Here is a 27,960-nt window from a genome sequence, read left to right as displayed (position 1 = left end):
ACAGAAAGGACCATGCACAACTATTATCATCCCCCTTCCCCACTGAAAGGGTCTAGCACAAAGAATGTCCCAGCTGAGGGTTAGGTAAAGATTAAACTTTATATCAAATGTGGGGCTTGGATATCACATAAAGCTGTACACATTGAATTACTAATCTGAGATTGTGTTTTGCAACCTAAAGTGTACACAGATTAAATTTTCACAAAGCCTGAAATAAATTTATACCAGGGTAAGGGTAAAAGTACTTGCACTAAGTGGCTTTAAGGGTCATTTGGTCTCATAAATAAAGTTGTTTTATGATTTATATGTTTTATGGTTATGCCTAACTTTTCAAAATACTGGTCTTCTTATACATTGTACTACATATAGTATTCAGTACTTCCCTCAAAAGAACAAGGAGCAGGCCAGTAGTAAGTGTTGATATGGTCTAAGACACTGAATAATACCTTCAAAATTTTGGTGAAAAAATAATTTAAAACTGGAACTCTATATCTAGCCAAATATTAACTCAATACAAGGCAAAATAAGCCCATTTCAAGTGTGAAAATACTGATATAATTTAACACCTGTACTTTTTTAAAAAATTACTCAAGGACACACCACTCTAGGAAAATAGAGCAATCCATGAAGAACAATGTGAAGAATTACTAACAAGTGGCTGAGTCTAAGCCAAGGAATGAGAAAAGGTGAAACTGTATTTAAATTAGGCTCTGGACTCATGCTTTTCAGATATTCTCTTCCCTTCTCTATGGTTCTAGTTACATTAGTCAAATCTGTAATAAATCATATTTACTTAGATGTAATGCATTTAAATAGTGTTCATGGGATTAAATTTTAGGATTAACTTACACAGAAAATAAAAGGTAAATTTTATCAATTATGACAATATGCATAATATAACTCAGATCAAATCAGGGAAAATATTCTAAATGCCTTCCTTTTTTACAGAAGGAAGTCAATATGTATCATCTAAAGGAAATAATACTAAAAATATAAATGAAACTCAGCTATATGTTATAACAACTATAAAAAAATTAAGATAGAAATATTAGTAAAATTTATTGTTTAGTGATGTTGAGAATTAACTTTATTCTTCACTGTAGCCTTCTTGTAAGGGCATAGTTTGTCTATTATTTTGTAGATACTATATTATTCTAACACAACACTGAAAAAGTTTATAGTGTGCATAAATATTTCATATACTTGTCTTATATTTTAGCAGCTTTTTTCACACTGAAATTTCAATTTTATATTACTAACGTAAACTCTTACAAGCCATAAGGACTTTGTGTTTAAATAAACAAATCATTTCTAAACATGACATACTACCTAAAGAGAATGCTTATATCACAACCATAACCCCCCAAATCCTTAACTTTGTGTTTCTACCTCAAATACCATCATCCATAAATTAATAGTGATGATAAAGGCACAGTAAAACACTAATCTGAAAATCATGAAATCATAATCAAAACCTTGGTATAACTTATAAGTGTTTAGTCTTTATTTGAATACTTTATACAATACCAGATTCCAATGCATATCTTAGAGAAAAAAAAATGTTAATGGTATTAGCAAAGTGAAGGCAATTATTTGAATTCATTAAAAAAATCTATTTTCTTTTAGAATTATTACTAAAAGTTATTATAATTATAAACGTTTTCATTTTAAAACAAATGCCAGATATTTTAAAACTCTAAGGTAAAACTAATTTTAAGAAATTTCATTACCTTAAGTAAACTTTTATGCAATTCTTACAAATAAACCTCTCACAGATTTTATGTAATTTTATTTAAGTTTGATCTCTTTGACTAGTTACCTTAACATCATTTTATTTAATTAGTACGGAAGATTGTAACTATCAGTCTGCTTACAAAGCAAAAATATTCAAGATAATAAGGAGAATCTTAAATGGGGTATAATGCTACTTCAATCTACTTTTAAAGAAAACTAAGAAAAGTTTGAAATTATATTACAGAAAAGAAAACAAGAGATGATCCAGAAGTGATTTGTCATTGGGTGAAGAGGTATTTTTAAAAAGAAAAGTGAGGTGAATAAACATGGCTGTGATCTCATTGAAGTGGCTGGGAAGTGATGAATTGAGCTGTCTCTGCCACTAATAAGCGTGTGCCTTGATGGTAACATTTGAGTACCTCCACTGTCCATGTACAAATCAAGAAGCTTAGAATATATTACCGCTAATTTCCTTTTTCAGTAAAATAATGATACTATATGAGTATACACATCTCAGAGTTGAGTATGAATTAATGAAAAAATAAATATCATACCTTCATATTATCTTTCGCCCTTGTTTTCTTTTTCTTTTGTTCCTGGGCTTCACAAGGACCTTTCTGAGTAGGACCTTCTGGTGTATTTTCTTTTTCACAACTGTGAGCAACTGTAACACAATACAATTTATTCTTAATATTTGTACTGTTTACCAGTGTAACTATAACCCAAAATATGGTAACCAAGCTCTTAATTATATGTTTATTTTTAAGCATTAAAGTAATGATACTCATAATAAATGTTTTAAGCAGAGTCTCAAAATTTAGTTCTCAAAACTGCACAGTGAGATGAATACAAGGTTAACGAAATGGCATGGCTTGCCAGTAAAGGAGCACAATCACGTTATATCCAAATTCTTATTATAAGAAGTTTTGTGTGCTTATAAACAAAGTTAAAAAGGGTCAAAAGAGAGAATAGGAAGAAATGACATATTTCCCAAGTTAAACTGCATAATAAAAATATTTTTTAAATAGAATATTATATTAATAAAATATTGTCTATGCTTTTCAAAGTTGAGAAGAACAAAAAAAGAAAAATGGAGTAATACACCTATTCCACTATAGTTGTAACATTGGTCCCCCAACTCTCCTAGAAGAAAGGAGTTGTCCAAATGGAACCATCTGAGGGAGGAAGTGTGACAACCAAAGTCTCTTTCTTTCGTTTTTACCTCTTTTCATACATAGTTCAGAAATATATTTAGGTTCACATATTTCCACCTGTAACTCTAAACAGCAAGCTGATTTAAAAAAAATAAATAAGGTTATAAAATCACTAACGTAAATGAAACAAACAATTAAATGCTTCAAATTGTAACACTACATTTATAATAGAGAATATATGACAAAACAAAATGTCTGATAATTTCAATGTCATGGCTCTCTTAAAGAATTCATAAAGGCAGAGAAGCATAGCCTGGCCTTTAGTTTTTTTCCTGATCTGATTTTTCTATTTGGTACCAGTTATAGACAAAGGAGAAAATCCTCAAAATAACCCCACAATGACATAAAAAGAGAATGTTCCATAACCCAGTGTCACATGAAAGTACTTGAGAGACATCTAAGGGTATTCAGATGCCTGTCCTGCTAAAAGTTGGACTTCCATGGCATCTAGGAAACCAAAGTCTGGAGAAAAGGCAACAATTACAACTTGCTGAGATTAAGAGAAATTATCACTTCTAATTCTCTTTTACTGTATTTTCTTCTTCAAAGACTGGGGGTGTCAACCCGATAATAACAAATAAAAATTATACTAAATAGCATTTATACCTCATTTATCTTTTACTGTGTAACATTCACTGTTCTGAATAATTTCACATGTATTATTTTCACAATTGTATCAGTGGCCCTGTGATGTCACTACCTTTTGTTCTCTTTTGTATATGAGACTAGAAATTCACATAGCAATATGTAGAAGAAAGAAAAGAAAAAGAAGAAACCCAGGATACCAACAGACAAACAAGCATATCCAATGTAGCATGCGAAACACTACCAAGCACCTATTCATAAGAGGAATAAAATTGGGTGGCGCCTGTGGCTTATTGAGTAGGGCGCCGGCCCCATCTACGGAGGATGGCAGGTTAGAACCCGGCCCGGGCCAAACTGCAACAAGAAAAAAATAGACAGGTATTGTGGTGGGCGCCTATAGTCCCAGCTACCCGGGAGGCTGAGGCAAGAGAATCACCTAAGCCCCAGAACTGGAGGTTGCTGTGAGCTGTCACATCATAGCACTCTACCGCGGGCAACAAAGTGAGACTCTGTCTCTAAAAAAACAAGAGGAATAAAATAAAAAGAAACTAACAAATTTCATAGGAATAATAAATGAAAGTGGAAAATCCAAAAGGGCTTGATTTATGTATACATTTATTGCTCCACAGGCAAAATAAAATTGAAAATACACAATTTAATAAGATTTTACGAAGTTATACATTTGGAACCAAAACTTGAGTTTAATATTGCAAAATGCTTCTCGATTATTTCTCAATGCAGCAAGAAAAAACATGCTTTCTAATCTCCACCAAATAAATATCAGTTTTACTTATATGCAGATCTGTAGAAAAATGAAAGGCTGAGACATTAAAGTTCATGTGGCCTTCAAAGTTAGATGCATATAAGATGCAACTTCCATATGTCACTTGTTTGTTGTTGTTTTGTTTGTTTGTTTTTTGTTTTTTGAGGTAGAGTCTCAAGCTGTCGCTCTGGTTAGAAAGCCGTGGCATCATAGCTCACAGCAACCTCTAACTCTTGAGCTCAAGCGATCCTCTTGCCTCAGTTTTTATTATTTTTAGTAGCAACCAGGTCTCACTTTTGCCCAGGTTGGTCTCAAACTCATGAGCTCAAGCAATCCACTCACGTTGGCCTCCCAGAGTGCTAGGACTACAGGCGTGAGCCCCTGCACCCAGCCATTTGTCACTTATTAATGCTCAGTGATATCCTAATAAAGTCTATGTCTCCATGAAAATATCCTCATATTTACCATCTAACACTTACTAATGGTAAGACCTGTAATACTGACTGGTGCTGTGCTGTTTCCCAAATTTTACTTGAGTATAATCAAAAATTTAAGGAATGCATAATTCCTCAATAGATATAAAACAAACACCAAATAAATATGCACCACTTCATTTATAGAAATTTTGTTTATTGCATCTTCAAGTGCTAATTTTACCTACTCAATCATTCCTTCATGTATGCACTCATTCAACTGGAGTTAACTAAACACACTCAAGACCCCAGCTAAATGTCAAACACATGATTGCTTTCATTTAACCAATACTTTCTAAGCACCTATCCTGTGTCAGTCCCTAACTCCTTTATAGCTGAAACCCTACCAAAAAGAGAATTATTTAACTGAAAAAAGGTTTTGAAGAAATTGTCTACAATTTAGCACAGAGAAATAAATAGAAAATATCTAAGAGATTAAGACATATGAAAACTAAAATGGAGAGATTAAGCACACATCTAATAGGAATTCTGAAAAAGGCAACAGAGTTAAAGTGAAAGATGTTATATTTGAAAAGATACTTTTCCTCAATTAGACAATATAGTCTATATAGTCACACGAACTTGGCATCTCCTATTACAATTCTGGTCAGAAACAAAATACTAAACTTAGAGAGCAACACTTAAACTGTAAGAAGCAGGAGTACTTTTTTCTACTGTATATATAGTATAGTAAGGAGTACTTTGCTATACTCTTAATTGTAAAATACTGAACTAAGGGGTAATTTGCTTTAGTATATATAGCATTTATTTTCTCTTTAAAGCTCTGAAGTCAGATTTCATAATCATTCATTTCACCAACATTTCCAATTCCTCACAGTTCATACAAATTTAATTTGTATGGTTTCCTATGATAAACCATAAAATATATTATCCCCTATATGGGGAAGGGGAGAAAAGGGTTCAGTAAGCTCCCACCTCCTGGGGTACAGGACACACATCCTGGGTGGAAGATTCAACTACAACTTGGAGTTTACCTTATGAATGCAAACAGCGTAGCCTAATACACTTCACTGTAGTGGACAAGGCATCCAGAGGGTTAATGCTCTTGTCGGACAGGACAGGTAGTAATCAGTAAAAGCATTGATCTTAATCAGTTTGCCATCCTTATAAGGCAGCCCTGGCCAATCTTACAGATCGTCTTGATTTCTGTGCAGTGATGGTAGCCTGTCTAGCCTGTGACACAGAGAAAGTCACAGGGGCAGGATGCCATGCTCTGATACAGGGGAGACAACTTTTACTGAGTTCCACCAGAAGCAGCAATTGTTAGTGGGTCTTAACAGGCAGTATCTTGGCATGCCAATGACTGGTCACCCCTTTGCAGCCTTTGCCCTTGGTCATCCCAATGACGTCAATCAAGTCATCCTGCCCAAACACTTGGTTCACAGAGATTTACGGCTGCAGCCTCTCCCTGGTCCAGTTTCTCAGCCATGGTGTCTCCGTTTACCTGAATCTCCATCAGGTGGGCTGCCTTCTGGCACAGAGAAAGCAGGTGCATCTGGGTGTGGGCAGTGATGCAGACGACTTGGCAGTGCTTCTTCACGCTGTTGAAGTCACTCTCCATCTTCTTCCCATCCTCATTCTGACATTTCTTGCCTTACTTGGTAAAGTCCTTCTTGTTAGATTTATGCCAGTTTTTGTGAAAGTGCCTTTTGCACTCATCACTGATATGCTCAGCAAAGATGGTCTTGAAGTCCAGAGGCCTCAAAGAGTTTCATGTAGCCCACAATGCCTACATCCACCATGGGCAGTGTCTCCAGAACAGGCACAGCCTCTACAACTTCCTTCTTACTCACCTTGGATACTATTGACTTCCCACAATGTGGATCATGCTAGCCTTATATCCCAGGAAAGCTGTGAGCTGGACAGGCTTAGATGAGTCATCCTTAGGGAAAACTCTTCACATTCCCACAATGCCTGACACTGTGCTTCCAACACAAGAAGTCCAGGGACCTATGTTTGGAAGCTGAGAACTTCCTGTGAGCCATCAAATCCTGCCAGTAGCGGGCATGTCCAGGCTTTGAAAATTAGGTCAACTTAAGGAGATAGTCAATGTAGGGAGGTGGTCAACTATGAGATTCTACTGTATATGATTTATATTATCTCTCTTCAATTTACTGACACTTCTGTCATCTCTAATTTGTTGTGAAGTATATTCAATTAAAATATTAATTTTATTCTTTTTTTTCAGTCCTAGAATTTCAATTTGCCGTGTGTGTGTGTGTGTGTGTGTGTGTACTTCCATTTCTCTGCTGAGATTCCGTATCTGTTCACTTAATATCACATTGTCTGTTAAGTCCTGGCACATAATCAAAATAGCTGTTTTAGCACGTTTCATCTCTTTAATCCAACTCCTTAGCCATCTCAGGGTAGGTTTCCATTTATTGTCTTGATTGTGGGTCACATTTTTATGATTCTATACATATCTAGAAAATTATAATTATATAATAGGTAGTGTAGATGACAGATTGTAAAGACAATGGATGGTCGTCTTCCTCTAAATGGTGTTAATGTTTGTTCTAGAAGGAGACTGAGGTTTTGGCTTGTAACCTAAAAATTTAATATTAATTTTATGCTTTGTTAGGGTGGATCCATTGAAAGCTCTAAATGTTTCCCAAGACTCTGTAATTTGGCAGACTCAAATTCCAAACTCCATCTCCCCTAAGGATCCCCTATAAGATTTGTTTCTCCTTTGTAAGGTGAATACAGGGTGCTGAAATGTTAATTTGTTGTCAATAGGCAGGAAAGAAGCCTTTCCACCCAGGCAGAAATCTGCAATGTCTTCCATCACTGCTTGACTTCTAGAATCTCTCATCTCCTTTGTTCCATAGAATTTTACCCCTCCTGCAAGTATTGAATAACCATGCGTACACAGCACAGCCATCAGATAAGAACTCAGTAAACTCCCTCACAAACTGGGCCAGTCCTCATAGCAGTTCCCTGTTCTCTAGTGCTTCTTCCTCCAGATTTCAATCGCTTTAAAACATGTGAATTACGGCCACTGCCAATTCAAGGAATCAGGCCTGCCATGCTCTTTTTGGCATCCATTTCCATAAAGTTTGCTTGGTTAGGAAATTTTCCCAAGACAAAGTCATTGTGATGCGATAGCTAATCTTGTAAATTTTCCTTCCCTCACTTGCCTTCTGTGACTTGTGTTATATGTTTTTAATGCTTATCTGCACTGTTTAGTTGTAGAGCTGTTTATGGAGAGAACCATAGTCTGGTACCAGGCCCTCCCATTATGGCCAGAAGAAGACATCCTTCCATTATGGTTGATTTATTTTTCTCTAAAATTAATCCATACAGTATCATATCTACATTTCCTCTTACTCTTTATATTATAATTTTAATTTGTGAAATAGTTACTGTATCATTTACTTTTAAATATCTCTAGATTAATGTTAATAACTGATAAAGTTGAGAAATCACCAAACCAATATTAAATTAGAATGTCTTCACATTTTACCTTTACCTTTAATTTCTGGAACATGGTAACTACGTCCTATTTCTAGTTTCCTATATGTTGCTTGAAGATCATTAATCTAAAAAAAACAAAAATTCAAATATATGAGGTTATATACTAAGTGACTTAAAAGGGGTTTTAATATTAATATTTAAGTACTGCTAGTAAAATACCAAAAATATTACTCTCTCTTGGATTAATGCCTTTAAATTTTAATCAAACATGACTTTTAACAAAATGAAAACATAATTTGAAGTTAAAATTTAATGCCACAGGCAATTATCAATTATCTCTTATAGGTCAGCATCTAACACATTCATTTCACAGTGTAGTTTTCTGAATCAAGTATACTCATAGTCCAGTTTGGCAATTATTCAGTTCTATATTTAGAGAGAAGTTTTTCTTATGTTCAAGTTGCTACACAACAACTTACCATCTTTATATTTTTTTTTTTTTTTTTTTTTTTTGTAGAGACAGAGTCTCACTTTATGGCCCTCAGTAGAGTGCCATGGCCTCACACAGCTCACAGCAACCTCCAACTCCTGGGCTCAAGCGATTCTCCTGCCTCAGCCTCCCGAGTAGCTGGGACCACAGGCGCCCGCCACAACGCCCAGCTATTTTTTGGTTGCAGTTTGGCCGGGGCCGGGCTTGAACCCGCCACCCTCGGTATATGGGGCCGGCGCCCTACCGACTGAGCCACAGGCGCCGCCCCCCATCTTTATATTTATAAAATATGAGGTGGTTATTATTTGGAAAGTAAAATATGAAGAAGCCAATTTTATTCCCAAAACTCTTAACTCATTTTCTGCCCACAGATATTCTTTATTTTAGTAAATATGTCACAATTAAGAACATTTGTTAGCTTGGTGATGCCATTTACCTATATTTCCTGAACAATGGACTTAAATTTAAAATTCAACCCTAATAGGCTATGTCATCTCTATATAATTAAAGCAACACAATACACCATCTGTCTAATTGTACAGAAGCACACATTTTTTTACTATCACTGAATAGCAGTATTTCTTTGTTAATGAAAAATAGCATATAATAAATTGCAACCTATAGATTAGTGTTCGTGAAATGCCTAGGTTAACGAAAAGGGGCAGATTAATATCTATTCTTAAGGCCCAACGGTTATAATGTTTTTAAATACACTTATGTAGAATAAGACTTACAGAGTTGCTAAAATGGGACTGAGAGCTCCTCTACGTCTCAAACCACATTTCTCCTATTAATATTATACATTATGATACATTTCCCATAAATAATATACCAATAGGATATGTTATTATGCATTACAGTCTATATTATTTGAGTTTCCTTAAGTTTCCAGTAATATCCTTTTCACGTTTTAGGGTACCATTCACAATACTACCTTTATGTTTAGTCATTACGGCTCTTTAGCCTCCTCTGGTCTTGGACTTTCCCTAATTTTAATGCCCCTGACAATTTTGAAGGGTCTGGTCAGGTAGTATTTTGAAGAGTCTGGCCCTAAATTTGCATTTGTCTGAAGTTTTTCTCATGGTTATATTTAAGTCATGGATTTGGGGGAGAAGAGAAGCATCATTATTAGCAGATCAAATCACAGGTACTTGCTATCAACATTTGTTAAACCTTGATCACCTGGCTAAGAAGGTACCAGGTTTACCCACTTTAAAGTTACTTTTCTCCTGTTTCCACCATATTTTGGATGCATGGCTTTAAGTACAGCTACTACTTAATAGCTGAGTTGTTAATTTCCACCTCCTTGAGGGAAAGACTGTCCATATAGGTTATTTGGGATCCCTCTGCACGGAAGATTTGTCTATTGTCTCACATTTATTTACTAAATAATTTTTTTATGCCATCATGGAATCATAGATATTTCTTTTTATACTTTTGGGTTATTATCCAATACTCTTATTATTTTGTTGCACAAATTGTTTCAGAAGGTTTGATCACTGGGCGCTCTTTTGGGCCTATAAGGAAAAATCTGACTCCATTTTTGATGTGTGACTGATAACAGCTTTTCAGCCTTACCTTCTTTCCTTCCCTTGGTACCCAACACCTGGGCATCCTGGTGAAAATGCCTGGTACTTTGTCCTCTGAAAGATTCAAACCATGCCAGCCCCACCTCACATACAAGAATTCTCAACCTGGCTCTATCTCCCACCACAATAAAAACCCCAGGCCAACCCCTAAGACAACATCTAGACTTCAGGCCATATAGATATATAAGTTCCTTTTGTATTTGGAAGTATCTGGGGGAAGAATGAGAAAATGATGTCACTCAAAGGAAGGAAATTAACACTGATAATTGGTTCTAGCTAAACAGTTAATATAATATTCAAAGAACCTGTGTTAAACCCAAAGCGGCTGTTTTAACCCTGGAAAGTCTTTAATAGGCAGGTATCTTTTCTTTTTCCTTAGCACAGGGGTTACCTGTGGGTCACGACACACGGGAACTATATTAAAGGGCTGTGGCATTAGGAAGGTTGAGAACCACTTCCTTAGCAGAACTAGAAGTTCAAGGACAAAATAAAAATCAGTTGTAGATAATAATACACAGTTCTTTGTGCATCTGAACAGTAGTGTGGAGAACACTTAGAGATCTAAAAATAGATCTGCCATTCAATCCTGTAATCCCTCTACTGGGCATATACCCAGAAGACCAAAAATCACATCATAACAAAGATATTTCTACCAGAATGTTGATTGCAGCCCTATTCATAATTGCTAAGTCATGGAAAAAGCCCAAGTGCCCATCAATCCATGAATGGATTAATAAATTGTGGTATATGTACACCATGGAATATTATGCAGGCTTAAAGAAAGATGGAGACTTTACCTCTTTCGTGTTTACATGGATAGAGCTGGAACATATTCTTCTCAGTAAAGTATCTCAAGAATGGAATATAAAGTACCCAATGTACTCAGCCCTACTATGAAACTAATTTAGGGCTTTCACATGAAAGCTATAACCCAGTTACAATCTAAGAATATGGGGAAGGGGGAAAGGGAGGGGAGGGAGGTGAGAGGTGGGTAGAGGGAAGGGGATTGTTGGGATTACACCAGCGGTGTATCTTACAAGGGTATATGTGAAACATGGTAAATGTGGAATGTAAATGTCTTGGCACAGTAACTGAGAGAATGCCAAGAAGGCTATGTTAACCAGTGTGATGAAAGTGTGTCAAATGGTCTGTGAAGCTAGTGAATGATGCCCCATGATCATATCAATGTACACAGCTATGATTTAATAAAAAAAAAAAAAGAAAGAAAGAAAAAGAAAACAGTGGCCTGCTTGGGGGCAGAGAAAAAATAAAATAAAATAAAATAAATACGCTTTCACTTTAGATATATTAAGGAAAGTAAACTATCCCTATTTAATAGGTAAGAAAACAGACATGCTACTATAAGTGTTGAACAGCACAACTGGGATTCACAACTTCACTTTCAGTCCTTAACTCCCCCCACTAAACCAGTGAGGAGCAACCTGAAACCCAAAGACTATATGCCTAAATGTGTCCTCAATATAATGTCACGAATCCCCTCATGTTAAGAAATAAGGAAACTAACGGCCTTTCCAGGAAAATGACTTAGCATCAATCACACAATAGATGAGTGGCAGATCCAATACTGGACAGGTTACGGAAGGAGAAATGAACAATCTGGACAGCAGTGCAGGCACTTGTCAGCGTGGATGTCTGGAAGGTCCAGGTATCCTTGAAGAGGGAGAGATCAGTACAAGTAGTCTGTCACAGACACCAAAGTATTTGTGGTCCCTGAGGAACAGATGGTCAGGTCACAGATACATTCCCTCTCGAAGAAGGATTATACGGGGATGAGACCATGGACCAGGGGTAGCAAAGTCCTAAGCTAAACCTGTGGCAGGAATAAAAAAGATGAGGGCATCCCAGGGATGCAAGGCTGGTTTAACATACGCAAGTCCATAAACGTTATCCACCATATTAACAGAGGCAAAAATAAAGATCACATGATCCTCTCAATAGATGCAGAAAAAGCATTTGATAAAATCCAGCATCCTTTTCTAATTAGAACACTGAAGAGTATAGGCATAGGTGGCACATTTCTAAAACTGATTGAAGCTATCTATGACAAACCCACAGCTAATATTTTACTAAATGGAGTAAAACTGAGAGCTTTTCCTCTTAGAACTGGAACCAGACAAGGTTGTCCTCTGTCACCTTTACTATTCAATATAGTGCTAGACGTTCTAGCCAATACAATTAGGCAAGACAAGGAAATAAAGGGAATCCAAATGGGAGCAGAGGAGGTCAAACTCTCCCTCGTTGCTGATGACATGATCTTATACTTAGAGAATCCCAAAGACTCAACCACAAGACTCCTAGAAGTCATCAAAAAATACAGTAATGTTTCAGGATATAAAATCAATGTCCACAAGTCAGTATCCTTTGTATATGCCAATAACAGTGAAGATGAGAAGCTAATTAAGGACACAACTCCCTTCACCATGGTTTCAAAGAAAATGAAATACCTAGGAATATACCTAACCAAGGAGGTGAAGGACCTCTATAAAGAAAATTATGAAATCCTCAGAAAGGAAATAGCAGAGGATTTTAAAAAGTGGAAGAACACACCATGCTCATGGATGGGCAGAATCAACATGGTTAAAATGTCTATACTTCCCAAAGCAATCTACCTATTCAAGCCATTCCTATCAAAATACCAACATCGTACTTTCAAGATTTGGAAAAAATGATTGTGTGTTTTGTATGGAACCAGAAAAAAACCCGTATAGCTAAGGCGGTTCTTAGTAATAAAAATAAAGCTGGGGGTATCAGCATATCAGATTTTAGTCTGTACTACAAAGCCATAGTGCTCAAGACAGCAGGGTACTGGCACATAAATAGAGACATAGACACTTGGAATCGAATAGAAAACCAGGAAATGAAACTAACATCTTACAACCACCTAATCTTCGATAAACCAAACAAGAACATACCTTGGGGGAAAGACTCCCTATTCGATAAATGGTCTTGGGAGAACTGGATATCCACATGTAAAAGATTGAAACTGGACCCACATCTTTCCCCATTCACAAAAATTGATTCAAGATGGATATAGGACTTACATTTAAGGCATGAAACAATAAAAATCCTCAAAGAAAGCATAGGAAAAACATTGGAAGATATTGGCCTGGGGAAAGACTTCATGAAGAAGACTGCCATGGCAATCGCAACAACAACAAAAATAAACAAATGGGATTTCATTAAACTCAAAAGCTTCTGTACAGCTAAGGATACAACAACCAAAGCAAAGAGACAACCTACACAATGGGAAAGGATATTTGCATATTTTCAATCAGACAAAAGCTTGATAACTAGGATCTATAGAGAACTCAAATTAATCCACATGAAAAAAGCCAACAATCCCATATTTCAATGGGCAAGAGACATGAATAGAACCTTCTCTAAAGAAGACAGATGAATGGCTAACAAACATATGAAAAAATGTTCATCATCCCTATCTATTAGAGAAATGCAAATCAAAACCACCCTGAGATACCATCTAACCCCAGATACCATCATAAAATCTCAAAACAGCAGATGCTGGCGTGGATGTGGAGAGAAGGGAACACTTTTACACTGCTGGTGGGACTGCAAACTAGTACAACCTTTCTGGAAGGAAGTATGGAGAAACCTCAAAGCACTCAAGCTAGACCTCCCATTTGATCCTGCAATCCCATTACTGGGCATCTACCCAGAAGGAAAAAAATCCTTTTATCATAAGGACACTTGCACTAGACTGTTTATTGCAGCTCAATTTACAATCGCCAAAATGTAGAAATAGCCCAAATGCCCACCAACCCAGGAATGGATTAACAAGCTGTGGTATATGTATACCATGGAATACTATTCAGCTATTAAAAAAAATGGAGACTTTACATCCTTCGTATTAACCTGGATGGAAGTGGAAGACATTATTCTTAGTAAAGCATCACAGGAATGGAGAAGCATGAATCCTATGTACTCAATTTTGATATGAGGACAATTAATGACAATTAAGGTCACGGCAGGGGGGAGGAAAAGCAGAGAGAAGGAAGGAGGGAGGTGGGTGGGGCCTTGGTGTGTGCCACACCTTCTGGGGGCAAGACATGATTGCAAGAGGGACTTTACCTAACAAATGCAATCAGTGTAACCTGGCTTATTGTACCCTCAATGAATTCCCAACAATAAAAAAAATAAACAAAAAAAAAAGAGGAGGGGACCTGGATGTAGAATTATGCGTCTTGCTGGGTAGCTAGAAAAACAGGTTAAATGAAAAGGTATAAGGAGATAAAATTCTGAAGATTTGATATATAATGCCATAAAAATTTAAATTATTATTGAACTCATTGTATTCAACATTCCTTATAAGACAATTCAAACATTCCAAGACACAAAATTAAAATTCAAACAAAACAGGCCTAGTGAAATCATGTTTTGCATTTTAGAAGCAGGGGTTCCCTCAAAAGACAAAATAAACTTGATTAAAGCATATCTTAACAATAAAATTATTCAAGTAAGAGCATTACCATTATGCAAGTTTTGTAGCTTCTAAAAATTTGACCAAAAAGTAAAATCCCTCCAGAACACTGTTGAAAAATGTTAAGCATAGTTGCAGTTTTACATTTTCTTAAAAACTGTTACATATTCATAATGTGGTATATAAATATTTAGTTTTCTTTTTCTTGAATTTTATGCCAAAGTTTCTTCACCCACTGCCTCTAAGCCTAGGCCTATGCACAAATCCTGCAGGAAGAATAGAACAGGAAGTCACCCATTAGCAAAAATGGAAAAAAAATCAAGTCAGTAGCCAGGGGAAACTGCAGTGAGTTTTTATTTATTATGTAAGTTTCACAGCAACCTTAAAAGGCAGATCTTCATGCCTACATTTTAGATGTGAAAAATCTGAGCTCTAATTGTTTAAGTAACTTTCCAAAGGTCAATTTTATAGCAAACAAGTTGTCATTAAACACAACTTTGATCACAAATTATTTATATCTCAACTAAATAATATTTAATTTGATAATAATCTTTATAGATTTTAAAATGGAAAAGATATTTTTTCTGAATGTTTCCAAACAAATTCTTTTTATATGAAAATTGGGAAAAAATATTGTAAAATTTACCTCAGAAATAAAACAATTTTTCTACTTACATTATAAAAACAATGATTAAAGATCATTCTGAGGTAGTCTTCACTATATCTTTACCTGCTCGATTGCTCTGTCTCTTTCCAAGGAGCTCAGCATTTTCTCCTTCAGTAAAGTGTGGTGCTTCTCATGTAACACCCTTATAGTTGGTTCGTAAGACGCATAATGTAACTTCAACCTATGAAAAATAAAAGGCCAATATCACCTTAATGGATAATTAAATTAAATCAGTGATTTCTACTTGACATCACCTTTGGGGGGTAAGGGAGGGTTGGAATAAAAATGAATAACCATATAAATGTCAACGCGCCACAGTAAAAAAGCACAGGAAACATTTAGCATGCAACTTCACTGCAACCTGGGTAGGGTGTGCGGTACAGGGAAAAATCACTTTTGTATTAACTAGTTCTGTATTTTCTACTACTACCTTATGCTGTGTTCAAGTATATACTCAGGTGAATGCTTCTGTTTGAGATTTAAAAAAGTGGTTACTTTAATCAATTCACAATTTTCAAAAGGATGACCATAGCCACAAATAATAGGTGATTAAACAGAAAGAGTGTCATTCAAATAAAAATAAAGGATGGTCTTTAAAACAAGTTTGGTTAACATTATAGTAATTAAATTAAGTGTAAAAATAGTTTGATATCTTATAAAAGAATTAAACCTTGGTATATAAGTATCTTTAAAAATGTGTTTTATTTGAAAATGCCTTCAATTTTTTTTAACTTTTTTATTAAAGTGTGATTTTTTGCATGGGGTAAAATATACCCATCTTAAGCATTATAGTTCAGAGGGTTTTTTTGTTTGTTTTATTTTGTTTTTACAACCTCCAACTCATGGGCTTAGGTAATTCTCTTGCCTCAGCCTCCTGAGTAGCTGGGACCACAGGTGCCCACTAGAACACCCAGCTATTTTTTTGCTCCAGTTTGGCCAGGGTTCAAACCTGCCACCCTCAGGATATGGGGCCGGCACCCCACCCACTGAGACACAGGCGCCTCCCACTATAGTTCAGAGTTTTAAGAAATATGAACACCAATAAAATACACATTGTTGTCAAAATATCGAGCATTAACAACATCCTGAATGATGCTAAAACTGTATTTGGGATCATAGAAAATGTTCTCTTTTTAAACTGGTTTCTTTCCCTCTGCATGATGTTTTGAGGTCACTCCATGTTGTCTTGTATATTACTACCTTATTCCTTGTTATTGTGATCAATATTCCCTATGTATATTTTGCAATGTGCTCATCTGATACTCTGCTGATGAAAATTTGAGATGTTCTCAGTTTGAGTTATGATGAATAAGGCTACTATGAACATTTTTATGTAAGTTGTAAAGATTTCTTTCATCATACATCTTCATTTCCTTTAGATAAATACTTAGGAGTTGAATTGATGGGTTGCGATTTATATTTCTAACAACTATATATGACAGTATGGTTATTCTACATCCTTGCCAACATTTGCTGACAATCAGTCTAACTAGGGTTTATCAATTTTATTACCAATCTTATATTTTTTCCAATAGCTAACATCTCACTTTGTTGATTTTTTTCTTATGTTGGTCAATTTGCTATTTTATTGATTTCAACTCATTTTTATTTCTTTTTCTCTCTTCGTATATAATTTGTTCCTTTTTTAAGCTTCTAAAATGAAAGACTACATAATTGGTTTTAAAATGTTCTTTTCTAATATAAGCATTTAAAGTCACCAATTTCTGAACAAATACACACCCACACAAGAGAAAAACAAATTTAAACTCAGTGGAGGGGACAGGGGAGAAGGAAAAAGGAAGAGAAGGGAGGGGGATTGGTGTGCCTTCAACTAACAGGTAAGGGTATATGGCTTATCTCTGGGTGAGGGATACAAGTACAACTTGGACTGTACCTAAAAAAACACAAACAATATAACTAATCACCTGTACCCACAGATTAAGTGAAATGATAATAATAAAGTCATGAATTTTACTTTAAGCTATATTGGCTATATTCTACAAATTTTAATGTGGTGCATTTTCAATCCTTTAGATAAAAATATTTTCTAATTTCCTTCTTTGACTCATAGGTTATTTGAAATGTTAATTTTCAAATATTTGGGAAACTTCCAGAGATCTTTTTGTTATTGGTTTCTAATTTGATTATGGACATAAATCATTTGAAATTTAGAGAGACTTGTTTTACAGTTCAGTATATGATCCACTTCGGTGTAGCTGAAAGGTCCAAAGCAGAATTCAAGAAATGTTAATCATATTCGATTGATTGATAGTGTTGTTCTATAAACTTAGAGAATTTCTGCCTAAATTTTCTAATAATTACTAAAAAGATAGTGTTAAAGTCCCAACTATAACTTGGAAATTATCTATTTTTCCTTTCAATTTTATCAGGTTTTGCTTCGTGTATTCCAAAGTTCTTGTACTGCAGTCATGCTAGGTTTAATATTGTGTCATCCCAACAAACTGACGCTTTTATTAATATAAAGTGGCCCCTCTTTTTCTCAGGTTCTCAGCATGCTCAAGAATATTGGTTCTATAGCCTGACTCCCCAGGCCATATGGGATTGCAAAGCAGGCCCCCCTTTCTTACAAAAAGCTTACACTTCAGCTACACTGCAAACTTCTGCAGAGGCTTCCTCTCCACAAGGTAACAGATGGCCCCTGGAGGGACCCCTACCTCCTCTCCCGATTGCCAAAACACTGGTGTGTTAAAGGAAGAACAAGATCATGTACAGCATATAAACTGCTATAGGATTCAGTTGACATGGACTGAAGGAACCAAAAGCATACCCCAGAGATTGGATCTTGAGGTACCTAATAAAGGGACTGGGAATGTAAGACTGATAAACAATAATTCATTGACCTTGAGATAATGCATTGAACAAGCCAGCAAGAACTCCAGGGGATGAGATAAATTCACTCTTAGGGTGGCTCTTAAAAATCTGAAAAAACAATAGCCCACACTCAAAAAGTGGAAATTTCAGAGCTACCCTAGAGAGAGTAGAAGCAGCACTTAACACCAAACAATTATGAACATGTGATAGCATTCTTTCTTATGCTAAACTATAATGGACAATAGAGAAAGATATTTTAAGGAACTGCCATGGAAATCCAGAAACCTAGAGCATATCAGGACCTTTGTTAGAATGGGAGTCTACACAGGCCAAAAAATGAGTAGAGTCTGGACTAAAGTCTGGCTCACAATTAACTTATTTTGTCCATGTACCCACCCTATGATCAACCAATGAACCCATACAGTGTACCCATGGGGTAGAAATTTACCCATCCCCTTTTTCCCTCTCCAATTCTCTTGAACTTCACTGAGTTTTGTTTCTGTAAAAGCACAAAAGTGCTGATCAACTAGTTGCGGTTTAGTATTGAGTACATGTGGTATTTTTCCATTCTGGCAATATTTCACTCTAGAGAATGGTCTCTAGTTCCACCCAAGTTGTTACAAAAGATACCTGATAACTGTATTTTTATGGCTGAATAGCATTCCATGGTATATATTCACTATATTCACCACATTTTATTGATCCATTAATGTATTGATGGGCATTTGGGTTGTGTCCACATCTTTGTGATGTGAATTGTGCAGCTGTGACATTTGAGTGCAAGTGTCTTTTTTATAAAATGTCTTTTTTTCCTTTGGGTAAATATATAGTAGTGGGACTCCAGGATTGAATGGTAGGTCTAGTTTAAGTTATTTGAGGAATCGCCATATGACTGTTCATAGTAATTTGCAGTCACAACAGTGTAAGAGTACTCCTTTCTCTCCACATACATGCCAGCATCTGTTGCTTTAGGACTTTATGATGTGAGACATTCTCACTGGGGTTAGATGATATCTCAGTGTAGTTTGGATTTGCGATGCCCAGGTGACTAGAGATGTTGAACAGCTTTTCATGTGTTTGTTGGTCATTCATCCATCCTCTTGGGAAAAGATTCTGTGTCTCTTGCCCAGTGATTAATGGGGTTCTTTGTCCTTTCTGTGTGGATTTGCTGAGTTTTTGTAGATTCTGGTTATCAGTCCTTTATGAGATGGCTAGCATGCAGATATTTTCTTCCTTTCTGTAGGTTGTCTATTTATTTTATTGTGCCCTTGGCTGTGAAGAAACTTTTCAATTTGATCAAATCCCACGTATTTATTTTTGTTGTTGCTGTGATTGTCGTTGAAGCCTTCTTCAAAAATTCTTTGCCAAGGCTGTTATCTGTAAGTTTTTCCAACATTCTTCTGGAATTCTTATAGTTTCATGTCTTAGGTCTAAAGTTTGTTTTCTGTCATGAATTAATTTTTGTGAGTGGTGAGAGGTGCAGGTCCTTTACATGTGGCTATCCAGTTTTCTCAGGACCATTTATCAAAAAAGAATTCTTTTCCCCCAGTGCATGCTTTTGTTTGCCTTTCAAAGAGTAGATGCCAGTATAAGGGTGGTTTCACATCTAAGTTCTCTGTTCTGATGTATAGGTCTATTTCTCTATTTGTATGCCAATACCATGCTCTTTTGATTACATAGGCTTGTAATATAGTCTGAAGTCTAGTAAAGTGATGCCTCTAGATTTGTTCTTATTACATAAGATTGCACTGTCTATTTGGAGTCTTCTCTGATTCCATATGAAGCAATGGACTATTTTTTTAAGATTTGTGAAATATGACATTAGTATTTCAATGAGAATTGTATTGAATCTGTAAATCGTTTTGGGTAGTACAGACATTTTAACAATATTGGTTCTGCCAAAGCATGAGCATGATTATGTTTTTCCATCTGTTCACGTTCTGTGATTTCTTTTCTCAGTATTTCATAATTCTGTCTAGAAGGACCTCCATAGTGAGTGAACAATTTGAATAGACATACTTGGCAGATGTAGTAAGCTACCAGATGGGGAAGGCCATCCTCAGACTATTCTTGGATTTCAAATACATGCATGATGGAGTACTTGATATTGTCCCAGGGGTTCTATTTATGTTTTTTCCAGCCTTTTCTCTCTTTAGTTCTAAAAACTTTTTAGCTTGTTTCTCTCTGTGCTCCAGGGTAGCAGCCAGTATTGCATATGGCAAGGAAGAGTGAGAGTTATAAGAAAACCTCATAGCTTGGTAGTGTAACACCCTGGTATAACACCCAGGTAGTGTAACACCCTGGCATAGGGAGGGATTTGGCTTTCCTAACAAACATGACAGCTCGCGAGACAAGAGCATCAGTGATTGGTGGTCTCTACACCTGTGGTGTTAAGAGCCACGGAAGTGTGTCTATAACAAGCTGGAGGAGAAGGCAGTCGGGAGCATGTGCATATTCTATCATAGACCCGCTCACTCTGACTCTGTCACTTCTCCTGCCTGCAGAATGCCTGTATGGCGTCTCTCCCTATGAAAGACTGCTAAGATGTATTCTTCTTACTAAGACTGCTTTACTCTCTCAAATACTGTCTCTCTCTCTCTCTCTCTCTCTCTCTAAAGCAAATAGCCCTCAGGCACCTAAGAGCAATTGTTTTCAAGCAAGGTAGCCTAACGGTCTGCATTCGGAATCTAGATAAGCCAGGAGCCAGAGACCTGGCCAGTCTCAGAACCCGGTAAGTGGCACTCCAGATGGGACCCGATAAGTGGTGACCATGAAGGGACCCTGACACTCCAGTTTGACTATCTTCTATATCTCTGTCTTTGAATTCATTGATCCTTTCACTGGTAATTTCCAATCTACTATGCTAACAGAATGGGGAAGGCCATCCTCAGACTGTTCTTGGATTTCGAATACATGCATAATGGAGTACTTGATATTGTCCCAGAGGTTTCATTTATGTTTTTCCAGCTTTTTTTTCTCTTTAGTTCTAATAATTTTTCAACTTGTTTCTCTCTGTGCTCCAGTTTGACTATTTTCTATCTGCTAAGACAAATTAGTAATTTTTTCATTGCAAATAATGTTTTTCACTTTCTATAATTTCTATCTGATTCTTTGTCTATACATTTCATTTGACGCCTGAAATTTCCTATTTGTTCACTCATTATATTCATCACTTTCTTATAAAACTCTAAGCATTTTATAATAGCTGTTTTAAAGTCCTTGTTTGCTAATTCTATTATTTCTGTCATTTCTGGGTCTATTTCTATTTTTTCCTGATTATAGGACATGTTTTCTGCTTCTATATAGCTTTATCAACTTAGATATATGTATACATAAAAACTTTCTTTATACCTTCTTTCAAAAAGTTATTTTCTGGTAGACAGAAACTTACTGGTAGATAATCTTGAGCTTTTCAAAGCTTACTTTTAAGTTTTCCTTAGAGCAAGACTAAAGCAGCTTCTTCTCTAAGACTATACTAGCCATGCTCTCCTAGAATGGCTTATCAAGGGTTTAATTGACTGTTCAGAGTATTCAGTCAGGTTCCTCCCTTAAAAGCTAGTCAGAACTGTATCTTCCAGCACTGCATAACCTCTGAAATCTCTGAGCACTGCTTCCCAGGAGCTTTTCTCTGCCAAGCTTCATGCTCGCTCATCCTATACTTCCATAAGTTAGTTATTTGGTTGAAAACTAAAGAGAGCCACTGCAGATATTTAAGTTGCTTTTCATGCACCTGCTTCCTTTTGTGTACACTGTTGTGCAAATTGCAGCTGCCTTTGCAGTCCTGCAGCACTGTGCTCTGCTTAGGTTACACCTTGTCAAACTGTGGTCTAAAAAGTACCGTTAGGAAGAAATCTGGGTTGACCATGCTACTTAGTTTCTAGTTTCCCTTCTCTTAGGTATCATAGACTTGCTCTTCCATTCTTTAAACATCTTAGAAAAGAAGTGCCTCATATAGTTTGCTCTATTTTGCTCTGCTCATATAGTTCTGCTCTACATGTGGAGCAGAAATTTGATACCAGTAGAGAGAGCTAGTTCTATATCAGTTATTCTGACATGGCCCAAAGTTCCCCAAAATAATATTATTTTTTCTATAAAAAATTAAAAGTCTTTATTTTATATAATAAATGTCTTATGATATTTATAAAAGTCATTTATTTGGGAATTATATTATACTTCATTGATTATAGCAATAACTCTTAAGCATTAAAGTACAATTACATTATACTACATTTAATGTATACTAATTCAACCATAACTCAGAAAATATAAAAAAAATACAAAAAATTTAAATTTAAATAGTATTCACAATTCCATCCTCCATTTTGCTTATATTACATACTATACACTTTGCTACATACATACTATATCCTTTGTTACATACTATACACTGCGATAAACATTATATATTTATAAACACATATTCAGGTACAGAGCTGTATACACAAACCATGTATGCTATAATTTTTGGAAATTTTAAGGAAAACATTGATGACATAATTTCACTTTATTTAGCAACTTTGGCATTTAACTTATTCATGAGATATAGCTTAATTATTCTCTGTTCAAAGAATGAGTAACACACAGAAAATTACTGGACTATCACAAGGAAATAACATTCACAGCAACTCTCTGGTCAATCAGCCTGAAAGGGCATTCTTGTAAAGTTCATAGATACTTCATAATTCGTCTGTTTTTGCCGCGGACCGCCCTGCCGGTGGGTTTCAGTCCGAGGGAAAGCAGAGAGAAGGAACGAGGAAAGTTGAAAGGTCGACGCAGGAATGACAGTCTGGCATTCTAAGTAAAGTTTTACTGCAGGTGGTGATGGTGCATGTTGTGTTGAAACATCTTGTTTGCTGTGCCTGCATTGTCTCATTTCACTGACATTTATGGTGGGAAAGTTCTGTTGTGCAGGCTTTCTTGGAGCCATTGAGTCTGGCACAGTCATACTTTTTGTGCTATATCTGGATCAGTAAACTATTGTGTTCATTCTTTAAAACCTTATTGATCACTTTATCAGGACAAACAGACATTCAACATAACAAGTAAGTATTCTTTCACAAAAAGCCATACCCTTTGAGTTTTTGCGACAAAAACAGCATGCTAGGCAACATTTCTGTTGCTGTGCACACTGGGGGTGCTGGGGGCTTCGCTCCGGGGAGCACAGACCTCCTTTCCATCGTTTTACAACGCGGACAGCGCCACCTCACTGCGGCATGGTGCCGAGGGTGCGGCATGTTTTCAACTTCAAATATTTGATATTGAGAATTCTAAAAATAATTACATTAATAATAAAACACCCATGCTAAATGAGAAATATTATAAAAATACAAGGTCAACTTTTAATGGTTTATAATGAAAGGAAATATAGACATGCAATTGAAATATTTGGGTAAAATATGATACAGAGAACTCAGAACCTAACAACAAGGCATCAAAAACACTCTATAGCTGATTTATTATGCAATGGGACAGCTACTAGACAAGGTGTTCTCTATGTTTGTTTAAATTTATAAGCAGTAGTGCGTGTGTGCGTGTGCATGTATGTATGACTCTGATACAATCACTGAAGTTTTGGTGTAGGTCCTTAGAAAATGTATATTAGGGATTTAACCAGATGATTAAATGGACACACTATTCCTAATGATTAAAAGAAGAAATAAAGGCTATCTGACTATACACAATGTATGATTGTATTACAAGGTAATTTAAATTTCTTCACCAGGGCCCCTGAGTTAATAAAATATGAGAAAACGTACAATCTAAAATGATAAATTTTATATGAAATGAATTATAATAATATTTCCTTTGCACACATTATGAAATTTAACAAGAATGATGGATTTTTAAGTATAAATGGCTAGTGGCTATTGTATCAGACAATCCAGATATAGAATATTTATATCATCACTGAAAGTTCTATTGAACAGCACCTTTCCTAGAGCAAGCAAAAGAGACTTTTAGTTAAAAAATTATAAAATTCTCTTCCTGTTTTCTTAATGGAGGAAGGGCAGGAGGGAAGGAAAGCAAAACTCAATAATGTCTTGAAAATAATTTCTAAAAGCCTTAGTGTACATTCAAGGTAATTTGGGATACGCCTTCTACCCCTGCAAAGCCATATCTTCACTTTGCTCTCTAGGCTTACAGTCTGGTGAACATGCCATGTTCCTACATTAGGCACAGTCTGCCAAGAGCACCCTGCTGAATCTACTTCTTCACTCTCTTTATCTCACTTATCTTCTAGAATTCAATCCCTATGGAAATATGTCTCTGACTCTCTCACATTCCAGTCTGGTTGAGATGACTGCCCACTTGTCTGGCAGAGCTGGAGCCCCTGACAACAGGACCTCAACTTACTCATCTTTGTATTTCAAACACAGGGTACTATGCATACTAGATGTTCAATAAAGAATGAATAACTTGATCCAAAACGTTCTGTCATACACAATATACTTCATATTAATCAAATAACTCTTTAATGAATATGCCAACAAATATGAGAAACTTACCCTTTGAGGTCATTAATTAATTTGTTCTTTTCCTGGACTATTCGCTTATGATGCATTCGATGAAAATCACGTTCTTTCTGAGTTTTCAGCAGGTCTTCTCTAGCCTTACTGGAAAAAAAGAAAAAAAAAAAAACTTTAAAAATCACCGCTAATACTTTTCTCAAAAATAATTTAGTCTTTGGCTAAATCCAGTATTGAACAATTCAGAATATAATAAGAAAACAAAGCTTTTGCCATAATTCTCCTTGAAGGATCATATCCAACATAATTTGTATGGGAGTCATAATGTGGATGGGGTAAGGGATACAAGGACAAAACCTACAGTTTCAAAAATATGATTCATCCACATTTCACTTAAGTAAATGAAAATTAAAGGAATGTTGCCAGAATATGTCCAATGTAAAATCTGTCTACTTCCAAAAGAATCTGTTTGTCTTACAAAATTGAAATACATATAGAATAGGATAATTCAATATAATTTAAAATGAAGGAAAATAATTTATAAAAGTTAACTCTGAACTTCCTGGAATATAAAGTTAAAAGAGAATATATTGGATTATTTAGTTCTGATAAATTAGGAAAGAAAGCATACAAGTTCAGGAAAACCATGATTTTATTCCAGCATTTTGTATGAGAAATATATACACCAGTGGATTAGACTACTAGAAATATTAGAATTGGTAGCCTAATGACAAAGGTCTTCAACATCAGTGTTGTCATACATAATTCTTCAAATGGATATATCCTCCGTAAATGCCTGGCATAAAGTAAGAACATTTTTCATAAGCCCAAGTTCTATGTGAAAAATTAATGAGAATGTTTCCCTCACTGCCATAATGTTAGTTTCAATATAATAATGTAAAATATAATTTAAAATAAAAAAGTAGTTGTCTAACAGTTTCAGATTAACTGTTGGACTGTTAGAGAACCAACTACTTACTCAGTGTAAGTTCTATTGAATTGAGACTCACATTCTGGAAAATGGACTGAGTTATAGCACTGGCATCCAAAACTAGGGATGTGTGCTGGGGTGAGGTTCGCAGGCTTCTGAGGCAGCACATATTGACCAGTATGACTTCTTGCTGCAAGATCAAATTACATGTTGCATGTGGTCAAAGTGTTTTTGATCCATTCTTACAAGTTTCTTTCTTTCTCTCTCCCCATACTATTTTTTTAGATGACCTAACCCCAACTTAGTTTTCATGCCAATAGTCTTGTAAGAAACCATCAATTCAAATATTCAGTCTTGAAAATCATAATCTCAGGAATATGCCAAATCCAAGTTTTAATCCATGTGTGTATACTGACAGTATAATTTGATAAATAATATAAACTGAATGTATAAATTGACAAATAATATTAACAACGAGATTGAATGAATATTCAAGTGTTTTTGTCTTTTGAAATGTGTTCCTGATTGTATTGTTTCTGGCCAAGATGTCTCCATGTCAACATAAAATTAATGCTTATTTTCCTTCAAATATGCAGAGTTTACTTTTCAATGTCAATGCAAGAGTTTCATATATTCACTGTTAACAAAAACGATACCAAAATTTAAGATGATTTGCATCTTAACAACAATAAAGCCTTTATTCAAAAAAAGAATACATTTACATCTTCCAATTTTTAGAATGTAGATAGACTAGGGATATAGTCTTGATGAAATTATAAAGAAGTTCATTATGAAATGCTTCGGGAACAGTTTGTTACGTTTGTGATGATTCTTTTTGTCATCAGATGATTCAGAATCTCTTGTTTGCATTTTTCACATATTGAAAAATACTTCAAACTTCTAAATTATTTGTCTATATTGCTAAATGAAAATACAATTTTTTAATCATTAAGTTTAAAATTTAAATAGGAATTCCTGCTTCTAATTAAGATACAGAAATCTGCGAAGAACACTGTCCCACCCCAACAACAACAAAAATCTAGATAAAGAACAAAATATAACATTTTTCTTGGACTCATTGGAGACTAAAGTAACAAGGCAACCCAAGTAACATAAAATCAAAATGGGGATAAGCCACTTCAAGTAAAGATACAAATATAAACTGTAGCCAAGCGGAAGAGAAAGAATGCCATATATCAGCTAAATTTTTAACGAAGAGTAAGGTTAAGTGAAAGTTACCATGGCAATTTGAAATTGCTGGGGGTACTTGACAAAAAAGTAACTTAAATTCACTTAAACAGCTCCTTTCCACAGGACTCTGCTAAGTATTCAGAAGAAAGATTGGGGGAGACCAGAGAGAGCTCCCTGAGAGTGCTGGTATGCCGGAGATAACTACTAAGTGCTGGAGAAAAGGCATAAAGCATCACTTACTTCCTGCACGCCTGGGAAAGGGCAGAACACAAGGCATAGGCAAAGACAGGCAGGTGAAGGAAGAATAAACGAAAGCACCCCTACCTCTGATAGATGGACAGGTAAACATATTCGGGGCCTATTTCCACCATACATTCCTCTGCCACAGGTAGAATTATAAAACGTCTACAAAGACCAACTGCAGATACAAGGCAGAGTTTGGCCACAACTCTGAGAGGTTGAAAAGAGGGAGGAGCACTGAAAAGTCCTATCCCCAAGGGCTCAGGTACATAGGGCCTCTCTAGGAGTGAACTGGACCAAAGAACGAGCAACTCTCAACACTTCCATGAACCTAAATGAAGGGGAGGATAGAGTTTAAGCAGAGTGAGTTAAAAAACTAAATGGTTAAGTTGATGTCTATTGTGAAAACAAAAGAACCTCACCTGAATTCTTTACAAAATGATCCTATTTACAATGAGAAGTACTTGGAAAGGATGTCTATAGAAGATATAAATTGTTCTCAGAAAGGAACATGAGTCTATCCATTAAAACAGCTTACCAAAGAATAGTGAAAAAGACCTTAGTACATTGATTTTTTAAACAGTTGAACAGAATATCCTGATATGCCTATTGAAACAATTTAGCTCTAAAATGTGCCAATTTGAGAGTTTATCATATTTGTTTTTAGAATAGCAGATAAAAGTCCAATATCAGGTCTTCATAAATAATCAGCTAACCAGTTGTTTCATTGGAACAATCCGTTATAATAATATCATATTTAATATAGAAAACACTTCATGGCAATGTGAGTTGCTATTTAACCTCTGTAAATATCAGATTTAGCACCTGAAAAATAAATATATAATTAGCTCCAAAGTATATTCATAAATATTTTAATAAAATTATTTACATAT

General features: G+C 35.5%; 1 protein-coding gene and 1 pseudogene across 1 annotated transcript in view; both read right to left on the bottom strand.

The window, feature by feature from the left end:
- Positions 1–27,960, bottom strand: part of SPAG16 (sperm associated antigen 16) — a 996,461-nt gene that overhangs the window by 925,710 nt on the left and 42,791 nt on the right. The window contains exons 6-9 of the mRNA XM_053597632.1: positions 24,745–24,852; positions 15,470–15,587; positions 8,260–8,329; positions 2,289–2,398 (exon numbers count right to left, since the gene is read on the bottom strand). Coding sequence (XP_053453607.1) covers positions 2,289–2,398; positions 8,260–8,329; positions 15,470–15,587; positions 24,745–24,852 — 406 coding nt within the window. The remainder of the gene's footprint in view (positions 1–2,288; positions 2,399–8,259; positions 8,330–15,469; positions 15,588–24,744; positions 24,853–27,960) is intronic.
- LOC128590311 (60S ribosomal protein L3-like) lies at positions 6,054–6,775 on the bottom strand (annotated as a pseudogene).

This window comes from Nycticebus coucang, chromosome 7 (genome assembly GCF_027406575.1).
Source record: "Nycticebus coucang isolate mNycCou1 chromosome 7, mNycCou1.pri, whole genome shotgun sequence".
Lineage (NCBI taxonomy): Eukaryota > Metazoa > Chordata > Mammalia > Primates > Lorisidae > Nycticebus > Nycticebus coucang.
The sequence above is the reverse complement of the archived record's forward strand: the minus strand, read 5'-3'. Positions and strand labels throughout refer to the sequence as shown.